At 37.2% G+C, this 13,332-nt stretch overlaps 1 protein-coding gene across 1 annotated transcript; it reads right to left on the bottom strand.

Moving 5' to 3' along the window:
* Nucleotides 1-1,934: 1,934 nt before the first annotated feature.
* On the bottom strand, nucleotides 1,935-11,738 carry LOC105049657 (probable sucrose-phosphate synthase 2). Its single transcript, XM_010929389.4, is given in 13 exon segments — nucleotides 1,935-2,395; nucleotides 2,869-2,996; nucleotides 3,102-4,106; nucleotides 4,237-4,299; nucleotides 4,388-4,441; nucleotides 4,529-4,705; nucleotides 5,104-5,235; nucleotides 5,321-5,452; nucleotides 6,001-6,699; nucleotides 6,784-6,847; nucleotides 8,644-8,876; nucleotides 10,992-11,059; nucleotides 11,062-11,738. Coding segments are annotated over 13 exon segments (3,258 nt in total). The 5' UTR covers nucleotides 11,276-11,738; the 3' UTR covers nucleotides 1,935-2,106.
* Nucleotides 11,739-13,332: the final 1,594 nt, after the last annotated feature.

The following is a 13,332-nucleotide window of genomic DNA, read 5'->3' as shown; positions in this document are numbered from 1 at the left end:
GAAAAAAGTTTGAATAACATAATATTCTCTTACAATGACTGCCATCTATTGTTAAACCACATAATAGTAATAAAACAAATGTATATGTCACGCCTTCTTTTAAATAATTATTATTAAATCAAAGTGGAGAATCCATCATGACATGCCTTCTTTTATTTAAAACTTTCTATATATCTTCAGTGGTGCAGCTTGTGTGGCTATGGGTGGCTTGAAAGTTGAAACAGTGCAAAGGCACCATCATTTCATGAACAAAGGGGAGGGAGGGAGGGAAACCCATCAACAGAAACGAGGAAAAGAGACACAAAAGACACACAAAAAAAAAAAGGACAGAAAGAAGGTCTTGACAAGCAGGAGAGCCTGCCCAAAAGACCAAAAACTGTCGTAGTTTTTTGGTAAAAGAAAAGGATGTGATTCCAGGTAGATGATACAGGCTGCTCTGAGACAGTTTTTGGTTTTTTGGGCAGGCTCTCCTGCTTGTCAAGGCCTTCTTTCTGTCCTGAAAATATGTTCATGTCTCTGAAGAAGTGTGATCTTCTAATTTGAAGGCTCATATCTGATCTATTACTATGTCCAGAGCCCCATTTCATTTTTCAAATGAAACACATCTTTCTCATACTTTGAAGGAACGGTGGAATCCCCAAGAAGCCAAAGAATTTATACCGTCTTCCACAATAGAAATTTCTGATTTGGTAGCAAACTTATAAATTTTATCATGCCTGCCTTACAAAATTTTCCACCAAACAGCGGCTGCCAATATATCCTAGCCAGGTCTGGAGCATTTCTTTTATGAATTCTTCTTATGTCTGGATCTCCCAGAATGATAGCAATGAACCTGGCCAACCTCGCCAATTTAGAATATGTATGATAGCTTCATATTTTCCTTGTAAAAAAGGGCACATTAAGAAGGATGGTGAGGAGACTCTTTAATATTGTTGTAAAGAATGCATTTGATGGAGGCAGACAAGACCGGTTAGTAAGATTTTCAGCAGCCAGGATTTTCTGTTTCAAAGCTAACTAGACGAAGACCACGCATGGATTTTCTAAGTAGAAGAAATATTTGCTTCCAACTTGCCACTAAAGTTCAGAAATTTATAATGAGTTCCTGATGAAACCTCCGGAGGACCATCTCCATTTAGGGCACATTTGATTTGCAACTGGAACTGGAATTAGTATGGGAATTAGAATGGATTGGAATGAGAATGGAGATGACTATATCCCATGATGTGCTTGGTTCATGACTGGAATTGGCATTGAAATCAGAATTTAAATACCAAGAAAGAATAGGGATTGGATGTTGAGGGATTAGGGCTTTCCTGTTCCCTCTAGAATTAGAATGGGAATGAGATCTTTCCCAAGCAAACATCTGCAATGTGAGTCACTCATTCACATTTCAATTTTAGAGTCCAATTCCCTCCAACTAAACATGCCCTTAATTCTATCAGATTCAGAATTAGGTTGAATCGAATAAAAGTTTCAACTAAATTCTGAAGACTCAACTAGCTGATCTACCACCTGATCTTTTTTAAACTCAATTTTCTATTGAAAAACAACATGTAACAGATCACATAAAGGTAGCTAACTCACCCATCTGTCCTTCCAAATCTTCGTCATTCTTATTCCATCAAAATGGGATCCTGGTGAATCATGGCAATAAGTTCAGAAGCCTGTTATAGATTGGTTGCATTTAGCCAAGGTAAAGTTGCCTGAGTGCATGACATGAAACCTAGATGGCTAGTTGGTTTGCAATAAAATCCACCACAATGCTTGATAAGTGAATATGCTAATTGCATAGTTTGGTTAGAACTACTCTTTCATTTGCTGACACTCACAGGATGTTTATGAGCTTTCATCCATGAATATATAAAAGAGACAAATTTATATCGCTAGTAAATGCTTTTCAAAAACTAATGATCACTAATATGATAAAGATGCAATTTTATAAAAGTCCATACCGCAAAATATTGCATCTCATTGTGCTGATTAGATCTGATCAAGTTCTTACAGATATGCATAAGAAGAATACTCACTACATAAGGAGTATCTATTCTCAATCATGGCAAAATACATAAATATATATGGTTAAGGAATTAGTAATGGACCACTCAATTACAACCCTGAAGCAGCCTTCGATGCTTCTTTCAGTGCCTTCATGATCTCCTCTGAATTAATTCCATTGTTGGTATAGACAATAAGGGGACTCTCACCAGGAACAATGTCTTCCTTCTGGTAGCTCCCTGCTGTTCTAAGTAGCTCTTCTGAACCTTTTTCGACAACTCCCTTCATGATAACTGTCTTGTGAGATCCTGATATGAGCTCCTCATGATCTGTGTCACCTTTCTCTCCAACAATCACATACATGTTCAGAACGTTCAGACCCCAACGGACAAATAGGTACCTTAAATTGATAAATTAAAACGTCTTAATTGTCTGAAACAAGTAATGAAAATTTCCTGATAGAGAAGCATTCCTAATAGACCAGATAATGCTTCTGAAATTGAAAATTGCATTAAGCTCTAAGGAGGTAAATTTGATAGTGAAGAAGAAGCTGAATTTAAAAAAAAAATGTTAAAACTTGAGAAATTTTCATTACCAGCTTTCAACCTAACACCAGCACTGAGTTCCCAGTTGAGATAACTTATTGGTTGGTTCATAAGTAGAACTTACCTTCTAGATTAGGCAGTTTAAATCATACAACCAAGTAAAGCATGAAAGATTACCCAAGTCGAGTTTATACAGAAAGTGAAGTAAAAAAGGGTGTCTATAAGGATGTGCAGCACCACTTACAAACCAACGAGCTTAACAATTATTGAAGACCATGATACATTAACAGCTACCACATAAGTCCAGCAGTTATTATTAGAACCATACCTGAGGGCTTGAGACCGAGATGCCAGAAGAGGAATAACCTGCAATCGCGTCAAGTTCCTGCAGTACATGAGATGACATCGCAGTCCACGCATCCTGAGCTTCTGACGTAGATCGTCGACAGGCTTTGCCTGAAGATATTCCATTCACTTGAAAATATCAGGAACCAATTCAAGCAAATAAAAAACACATATTGGAGCAGTTAGTGAACTTTTAGGATAAGAACTTCGTGCTACCTTGGTTGAATCCTCTATGAAGAAAGAGACACAATGAGGATTGCTTGACTTCACATCTTCCTCTATGTTGCTTGAAGAATTCTCGGGTTTGCTATCACCTTGACCATCCTGAGAAGCCATCAATTTTGTTAAAGTCCTCTTTACACCATCATAACCCCAACGGTACTCAATGTGGGTGGCATAGTCTGGGTCTGCGCATAACCTGCCATTTGCATCCATGCACTGAGAAGTACCTGGATAGTAGACCTCACTTCCACTACTGCAGATTAGAGCATCAAAATCAGTGGCAAGAATCTTCCCTGACTTCAATAACTCTAGTGTCTCAGAAATGGGCATAGCAGTTGAGAGAGCAAAGCCTGAAATCCTCGACATCTGAGAATCCGATCGAATAGCCCTAAAGACCTCCTGTATCACCTGCAACATCTTCTTTTCAGGAGCTCCTTTGCTGTCATACGAGTCTAGAGCTATCACGAATAGTCTCCGACGCCTTCGAAGTAGAGGATACTTGTTAATTGTCTGTCCTGAAACCTCAGTTTGTTTCTTACTGCTACCAGTAGCCTGTGGTTCAGGCACCTGTTTCTTGATCTTGTTCAGAATTTTCTTCACTTGATCTTGTACCTCAGTGTCACCCTTCCCTTCAGCCACCTTCTCGAACTCAGCCTGGTTGTGTTCCAAGGAGCCATTAGGGGAGCTTTTCTCACCATCTACAGATAGCCTTAGAGATGACTCTTGGACATCCTTGAGGGAGTCTCCAAATGACTCCTCAACATCAACAACCATATCATCTGTTGGAGTGTCTGTCTGCCATTGTGGATGTCTCATCCTACATGCAGCTACTCTCGTAAGGTATGTCCTGCAGTGCTCGGGCCATGAAAAGAGATGAATATTCCGCCACCCATTTTTCCTACATTCATGCCATAGGTTCTTGTCTGCAACTAGCTTTAGCAAGGCATCAGCTATGGCTTTCTGGTCATGTGGGTCTATGAGCAAGCCATTGTTTAGTGCCTAAATAATGAAAACTACAATAAGTTTATGTTTATGATAGGAAGTCCATCATGCATTCTAGATCTCAATGTTGCTAACCTTATACTGATAAAATTTTTACATGTCAGAAAGAAAAAGATGCAAACTTTACCCGATGAATGTCGACAGGACCTCCATTTTTGGTTGCCACCATTGGAAGCCCATGTGCAGCTGCCTACAAAATTTTCCCATAATTAGGGCTTTATGCTTTCATCCTTTGGAATAGGTGAATTCATAAATGTTCATTATATAATCAAACTAACCTCAATTAGAGTCAGTCCAAAAGGCTCAACCAAAGCAGGATTTATAAAGACTCCCTGCCAATCAAAAAAATTATACTTAGCTGAGTGATATTATCAAATGCTATAGATCTAACTGAAAAAAATTATGACACTTTTACAAACTTTTGTTTTTGCTGCAAGCCTGTATATCTCTGGAACATCTGATTGCTTATGATGCTTGGGGAAAGCAACTAGTCCATACAGGTCATATTTATCGATCAGTTTCAAAACTGTCATGAGGACACTAGCATTGCCACCGGACATCTCATCTATGTCATCCCTGTTTCCCATTATCAATGTCTGGATGAAGATAATAGTTTTACATAAGTACCATATTTGTTTAGAGAAATGCTTAATTTGACAGAAATAATGTTTGAAAAAAAGCTGAAGGTTCAGATCTAATCAATTGTAAATAATTGATTTTATGTAAATTCCCATATCTACATGCTAGTAAATAATATGACACATACATAGATACTGAGTGTCAGCTAATATTAGTTGCATTATCATTAACTGATATGACGAAAGATCATTGGACATGATTTGTATCTTGAAAAAAACTCTCTATATTTAGTGGCACATTCATATATTTCAGCAGAACAACACGACTGTAAAATATTAACTAAGTTACCAATCAAACTATAAGATATGAAACAAATTATGAGATGTTATCAGCAATGGTTAGAATGACTTCTCACAAGATTTGCAAGCTCTCTCAATGGACGGCACTCTCCAAAGGCCTTCACAAGGGTAGTGATATTCTTTTTTGGGTCTGGCCTTGATAGGGCCAGGATCATCGGCTTGTGAGGATTTGTGAGGAAACGCATCACCTATGAGAAAAGCTCCTTGAAGTTAGAGGGACCACTAGATATATTGGAAGGTTAAGCTGATTGGTATCATAAGAAAGTAATTTACCTCAGACCATATAGGTGGGACTGCTCTAGGTGAAGTTCCCTCTGAACCTATAAGTTCTTTTAAATCTCCATCAGCATCAGTTGTGTCTTCCTGAACTACAACATTACTGAAATCCATACCAGGAGGAATAACCTGCAACTTTCAGTTTATTAGTCACATAATTTAAATAAATCACTGTACCCATTGCTTGTTTATGTGCATGGGCAGCAGCTATACAAGAAAAGTATCCATTTTTTATACTTTGATTGGATGATTTGAATCCATTTTGATATCTATTTATTCAGATTCAATGGTTCATCTCATACATAAAAGACGAACTCTTACAGGTCACAACTGACTCATAGATGAGAAGTCAGCCTCAAGCAGTTGATAGATCATCCTCTCCCCTTATCTCATAGCAGGTGCAAAGGTTAGCTTAGTCATAACATATTATGAAGCACTAGTATTGAGTGTTTTATGCTATTCTCTGAACTTAATTGCTGGACAAATGAAAAAGTCCTCTATGTAAGCTATACAGAGTTGGGCAATGACCCCAAGCATCTTGCATTTGCCACCGACTTGACTACTTTCAAGCGTGAGATGAATCAGGTTGTTAATCATTAGAACGTCAAATGCATCTTTTTTTTTTTTTTTTTTCCATGACACTGAAAATTCAAGAGCACCGAGCAATGTACACTTACCACCATCCTTGGCATAAAGCGGCCATGGCAGTTGACCCCCCGTCTAGCTCGGGCTCTTAACACCCTCTCAAGCTTGACATCGAAACCATCATACAAACCCCACTGTTCATCAATTTCTTGCCTCGTGCTCGTGATGACAAGTTCTGCAGCATCTAAAGACAACTCCTCAGCTTCTATACGCCTCATTATCTTGTATGTCGCATTGATATCCTCCTTCGATTGGCGTCCTTGTTTAAGAAGCTGCTCCAATTTGTTCCTCCCAAGCGAGTGGCCTGTGAGAACCATCGGTACATTCAACGCACCCGAAAGAAGTACAGCAACATCTCCTGCATCAGCATAGTGTCCATGAATCACGTAAGGCCAAGCTGGTTGGCCGCCACCAATCTGTTCACCTAACACCCTTGACATATTGAGAATATGAGCTAGAGCTCCATCTACAAACTCTTGGAGATGAGGCCAAAGCAACTCTTTCCGCAGATATTTATCCCGTGGACCGCAAGGTATGCGAATGATATATGCTCCAGCACTCTCACCAACATCATTCCCATCTGCGTCATATGGTCCTGAGCTTAACATCTCTGTTGGCTCTCCATAGCTCCAATCCACATCAGGGGATGTTATCTGACGAGTAAAGAGATCTACCCTGTACACTCCTGGCATCATAGAAAGTGCCCGAGCAAGTTCCACTACATATTTTACCTGTAACTCGACATAAGAAATCCATATCATGTCAAACTCTTCATGGAGTCATTGAATAATTTAAGTGAATAAAAAGATACTCACCTGACCACCTGTGTCTGAATCTCGGCCAAGTTCCATGTTTTCCCCACGGACCAGGCCATGCAAACTGGAAAACAGAAGTGCAAATAAGGTAGTGCAAAGTTCCTACATTATTGAGCAATAAGTTAATGAAAATGTTCTGTGTACTGAAGAAAGCATGTTATAAGAAATGATTCCACTAAGCTCCAAATAAATAGTGTGGAAAGACTACTAACTACAACAGATAGGCAATAGAAGATGGCAGGTTACCAGAGATTGTCTAATTAGAATATGGACATCATCCACCAAAGGAATGGCTGCTCCGGGTAGTTAGAAATTAACTTAAGCCATATACTTTTTTGTGTTTTTCTTTTAATGCTGGGGGAATCCCACCCAAGAATAAGCCAAATACAATTATAAAACTACCCGCATTTTAAAATTTAAAACTTACGACAATATATAGTAATCATAATGGAAATGGCTATTTGATGCATGTTTCGTGTTTGGCATGTTCACGGTTAAGAAGCAAGTATGCCACTTCAATGGCTCTTCTTACTCATTACAAAATTCACTGACAAATAGCATTAATCCAAAATGTCCCTATCATCCAAAAACAAAAAAATCAAAAATATTTTCCACTCAGACAATACCATTCTTTAAAATAAAATGATATCAGTCTTCTAATGCGTTTTCAGCTGAAATTAGAGTTGTAACAAGCTTTAAGTTTGTTGCTCATCTTAGAAGTCGTAAGGACTTGGTATTGACATTACCTTAATTCAATATGGATATATATATATGTGTGTGTGCGTGTGTGGTGTGTGGCGCACGTGTGTTTCTCCATCCCTTCCTTTTTTTAACGGTGTGAAAGGGATTTGAATAACTGCTTCAAATACAGTATCAAGAAGCATGGCTTGCGGAGCTTCAATATCCATAGGCTTATTAGCTAAATGGCAAAAGATGACCCTTTTTCAGAGTTATTTGAGTTAAGAAAATATGTTGTTTTAAGTTAATTTTCAGTTGTCAAGACTTGTTTCTTTTAGATAAGAATTAAGAATACTAAAGTGTCTGTATGAGTCAACTGCTGGATACTTTTTGTATTGCTAGGTTAAACATGCCTTGAAATAAATTAGAAGATATCTCATAAATCACATGATTGTCTTATCACATTTCTACCAAAATAAAAAGTGAATTTTGATCTCGATCATTCAGTTGGTACTAATACTTGCAGCTACATCTGAAATGAAAAGTCGGTTGACTGTAAGTGGTCATGGCTTCAAACTATGGAATGCATCCATCTGATTGAATCCCTGTGAGTGCAAACTTTGAGATCCACAAATTATGAGAATGCACTACTTTCTTTAAATGCAATAAGGAGAGCAACCAAAAATGTTTTTTCTTTTTTAAGCAAAAGATCAGACAAGGGCCATTTGATTCATTAATGAGACGAGAAACATCCTTCTTCTCACTGAGAGAACTACTATTATATTCAATTGATGAATCACAACAAATTCAATTCAATTCCCTTTATTTTTTGTTTTAAATCTCATCTTGCATGATTCATATTTTATTGGCTACCAGGATGCAATATGTGTAAGAAAAATATACTGATGGTACAGAATATCAAATGAAGAATGTAAGTTAAACTCTACTTTAAATCTATAAATAAGTTAAATGATTCATATATATGGCCTTTAAGAAGAATCGAACCATGAAGATCAGCAAGAGATCATAGCTATGGCCACTGAAACATCAGATATCTTTCAGTTTCTAGGTCCCCTCCATCATATATTTCAGAATATATTTTTTTTTTTTTTTGGGTTCTTTCTATACTGTGTCATGGTGTAGGAGGGCACAAAACAAGAATTGTTTTCAAGAAAGGCAAACCTGATGAGCACGATGTAGAGTTTCTTCCCCTTGTTATCATCAGACCAGACCTGGAGATCAGAGATATTTCTCTGGAACTTTTTCTTTGGTGTCTCGCTCTGCACCAGTTCTCCTACAGTGTCTCCCTTCTCTCCTTCAGAGAGATCTTCTGACATGTCTTCCGTGGCATCCCTCCGGCCCTGCTCCCGCTCCCACCTCCGGTTTGCCATCCTTTGAAGATCTTCCCATTCCAACTACTCATCAGTTAAGACACAAAATGAGTTCATTTTAGTAAAAAACTAAAATGTTTAATCTTCTTAAGCAGCAAAGAATCAAAATAACTGAAAGCCGGAGATTGTAAGGTTGTAAACATTCCTTTAAATTACTCAGCTGATATAATATGAAATTGGATGACTTCATTTGATGCCAGCAATTATGAAATTAATTCTAATTTCCCAATCACTATTAGTTAACCAGCCAATGTTTTGTTCAGTTCTTTCCAAACTCAACTTTCTTTTTTAAATGCCTAAAAAATGTTTATAACATTTCATTTACAAAATTAAAAGAATAAAGATTGGACGGCTTTCGATTTTTAGTTTCCTAAGTATCACTAAGCAACCTCAAGGATACAATGCCCTTAAATCATACTAGCATGTCTCTAAATCTTTATATGGGAATGAATAAAGAAACAAATGGCTATTTTTTATTTCAAAATATAACAATTGCTGATAATAATTCATCAACCTGCTGTAAAGATATATTTTTTTACCCCAAGTTAGATAAACAAATTTGAGGAGACCATAACCCTCCACTGCTCTCCTAATTTAACTATACACTTAGACAATCATAAGATCAATATTTCTAACAAATGATTTTGACTAACTTATATTATCTAACCATAAAAGCATAAAATGATGTACATACAGAGAAACAAAAACTCACTGTACATAAATATTATACTGAAAAATGTTTTTTAATCTCATTTTATTTACTTCATCTTGTAACCAAATGCGTTGGACCAGAACATCAATAAAAAATTAGTAGAATAGCTAAAGATAACTCAGAAATCTATGCCTCCTCTACTTGCTTTTACACTTTCTTCTGTTCTTCCCAAGCTAAAGGGACCAGATAAATTTATGCAAAACTTACTGTGCTAAAAGGTTAAATGCATCGCATTAAAGAAGTCTGCACATCCACCAAGTAGAATTGAAACCATTTCATATATGAGTCTTTGTGGAAAAAAAATATACGAAAGCAAAGAACCATAACCAATTATTGTCCTTCAGTGGATCAATTTCTTTGTGAGGTATTACCAATTAAGGAGAAGAAGTAATGCAAATGCAGAGAAAAGGAGAGAAAATCAATAATACTCATCACTAACACATTGATATCAATGATATTTTGTTTACCAAATTTTAAACATAATACTTGCGACATCCCTTGTCATTTTGTTTTCTGTGACACATGGTTTGCAAATATTGATGAAACTAAATGTATCATGTATTTTTTTTTTAAAAATTTATCAGATGACTAAAAAAGTTCATTTAAATCAGTCTGCTCTTAAGATAGGGATCTCTGTAGAAGACTTACTTATGTCCATGTAATTAGAAAAAAAGATTTTCATACCAAATTGAATAGTAAATTGCAGGAAAAAAGGAATAAAAATGAATGCTTTGCCCTCAAACTGGTCCATTTACATCCACAGACACCTGAAAACCAGTCTCCAAGTCTTTTATAGTCCCCACCCACTCACCTTTCTTGAATTACAGCCTGCTCAACTTGCATCTAAAAAACATGCAAACATACATGCATGCACACATGCTCACACACTAACAGATTAGACTTATAAAAATATAGGAAATTGTTTCCAGACAGAAAAACTGAATTACAATAACCACAGAAGTCAAACAAGATATCAGTGCAGACATCTGATTTGTTAAGTCCACCATTGCTCCTTTCTGCACACATTTTTATAATTTAAACAAGACCATAATTATATTAAAAAAAAAATCCAGCATTTTTTGTCAACAAGGATGACATAGGAATTAGGGAACATAATAAAAATAAAAGATTTAAACAAGTGCTCACTTTTTAATTATCAAGTCTACATCCAGAAATACTCAGAACCAAGACTCAACTCCAAAACCTTTATTTCTTTTTCCTTCTTCCCTTGTACCACATATTGCTCAATCTCATCATCAAAAACAAACACCATGCATCCAACATACATCACAGATGCCATCGTTATATTCACAATTCAGGCAAAGCAAAGCATTCAATATATAAATATATATTTTGAGATTATAATGTTCAAAACTACAGCATGTCAAAAAAAAAAAAAACAGAGGAGAGGAGGAGAAGCCACGGACCTGCTTCTTCTTGCGTGCGAGATGCCAGATTCGCCAGCACATGTTCTCGAGGCGGGAGCTCCGCTCCGGCTGTTCCGGGTGGCGACCACCTTGATCCACGTACGGTGGAGGTCGGTCTCATCGACCCCCATCACCACCTCCTCCACAAAGTACCTCGTCGGATTGAAGTGCCCCGTGTCCCTCACGCTCACCGGCGACGACCCCCGCTGCTCGTCGGTGATCGCCGACGCCCCGCTGTCCAGTATCGCCTCCAAATACCCATTGATCCATTCATTCCCAGCCATTCTTTTCCAATCCAAACACCACCCCAAGAACCCAAATGCCCTTTAAGCTCCTCTTTGTACGAATCAAAGCACACTAAGATTACAATAAATGACGTTCCTACCTAAATGGTTGTTGTTATAAAGAGTACTAAATATCTTTTCCTCCTTTACAAAGGAGAAAAGAGAAGTGGATCGATTCCTATCTACAGAGGAATACGAAAGAAGCCATCTTTGATGCTAAAATGCAAAGATGGGGGATCTTTCAAGTGGCTGGAATTATATATAAAGCATTAGAGCTGCTTTTTTTTTTCTTCAATGGAAACAGAGAACTATGTGGTTTCCTATCGAAGATAGAAGATGAGGTGGACGTTAAAAAGTTGAGATCTTTTTATCAAAAGAACAAAAAAAAAAGATTAAAGATTGGATCTTTGCTGGAAGAACAACAAAGATTGGTGGTTTTCTCTACATAGGTGTTCTTATATAGGCCGTTGGAGTTTTTTTTTTTTTTTTTCTTTTTCCCTTCTCTCTCTTTATCTGGTCGAGGGAGAGAGAGGGAGGAGTTTGAGGTGGAGGGTGAGATGAAGCGGACACGTGTCAAGACGTCAGATATATAACAACACGTGTCGAGCAGTGCAGCATGGAGGCACACGAATGGAAGGAGATTGCCTGCGACTCCCGAGAAATGGCCCACTTCCCCGTAGGATCTGAGGCCGGATATTGCTCCGCCAGCGCTCCGCCCATAAAACTAATTTATAGAAAGAAAGAAAAAAAAAAAAACTATATGTAGAAAAATTCTATGCGGAGGCATCAGCCATAGTTAACTAAACATGATGGACCGTGGTCTTATTTGTAGATAGAACTCTATATGCTAATGAAATTAGAATAACATCCTATTGTACAGTGGGAAGGGAGAAATTATCCGTCAATACTGGTGCATGCCATCGATCATAGCCTCTCATTCTTGTAGACTATATTTATCAAGCATGCATCTTGGTATACCACCATAGATACGAGCAACTGTGATTAATAGTTTATATGGCCCCATACTATATACAATGTAGAAAATAACTTATCGTCAGATAGATCAATATTGTGTACTATTTCAATTTAAGATGACAAATTAGATGTAATATTTATTTATTTATTTATTTATTTTGATTTATGAAAAGAATCGTAAGAGCACATTAAGGTAAAATTCTGGGCCGAGTTTTGTATCAAGTTGAGCCAAACTTCCCCTATTTTTGCAAATGGCTCGTCATTTTCGAGCTTAGCTTAAGCATGCATCAAGTTTCAAAAATTATCTTAGCATTTTTTTTAAATTTTTGATTAAGATGAATCATTCAAATAAATTTTGTGTAAATATATCAAAAAGATCAGAAAGTAAAATATCTTTAAACTGCTTAAGAGCAACCCTTATAATAGTCCATAAGACATCCCCGATATGCTTCATAGTATAGGCCGCCATCGAATCTGCTGCAGATATGTTTGGTTACGAGACTAGTGCATCTTGAAAACAAAATAGATAGTCCCTGAATTGTTAGCCGCTCCTGTATTCTGTATCTAAGACACCACAATAGCTGAGTCATCCTCACTGGCTATATAATTCGCTCCCAATACCCTCTGTGCATATACGGCTCGTGCCTAGTTAGTCACAGTACTTCAATCTATCTCTCCCATTCCTGTAAAGGTTGGTAATCCAGCTTAGTAAGACCTGTTAAGATTCCTTTTTAGGGAGGAAACAAAGTGAAGACACTGAAAATCTTGCTTTATAGCAACTTATATTTCACCACCTTCCATTACAAAAATACTTGATTAGTTACGAGCTAATCCAAGGAAATTGACTATTGTGACTATTGCTTCTTCAACTTTGATCTTTTAGGCTCGGCAATGTCGTCCGGAGACATTGGTGTTAAAGTAACATGGAATTGATGAATTTCTACTTTTCCAATGCAATTTTAGTCATGCAAATGATAAGAAATCTTTAGGGAAGATAGCAAGTGTGATGATGTTAACAATGAGGTTTCAATGAGGAGGATAAGAACAATGAGCTACCACCACATTAGCTGCCTCCATCAATC

Source organism: Elaeis guineensis, chromosome 8 (assembly GCF_000442705.2).
Source record: "Elaeis guineensis isolate ETL-2024a chromosome 8, EG11, whole genome shotgun sequence".
NCBI classification, from domain to species: domain Eukaryota; kingdom Viridiplantae; phylum Streptophyta; class Magnoliopsida; order Arecales; family Arecaceae; genus Elaeis; species Elaeis guineensis.
This window is presented reverse-complemented; position numbering and strand designations above follow the sequence as displayed.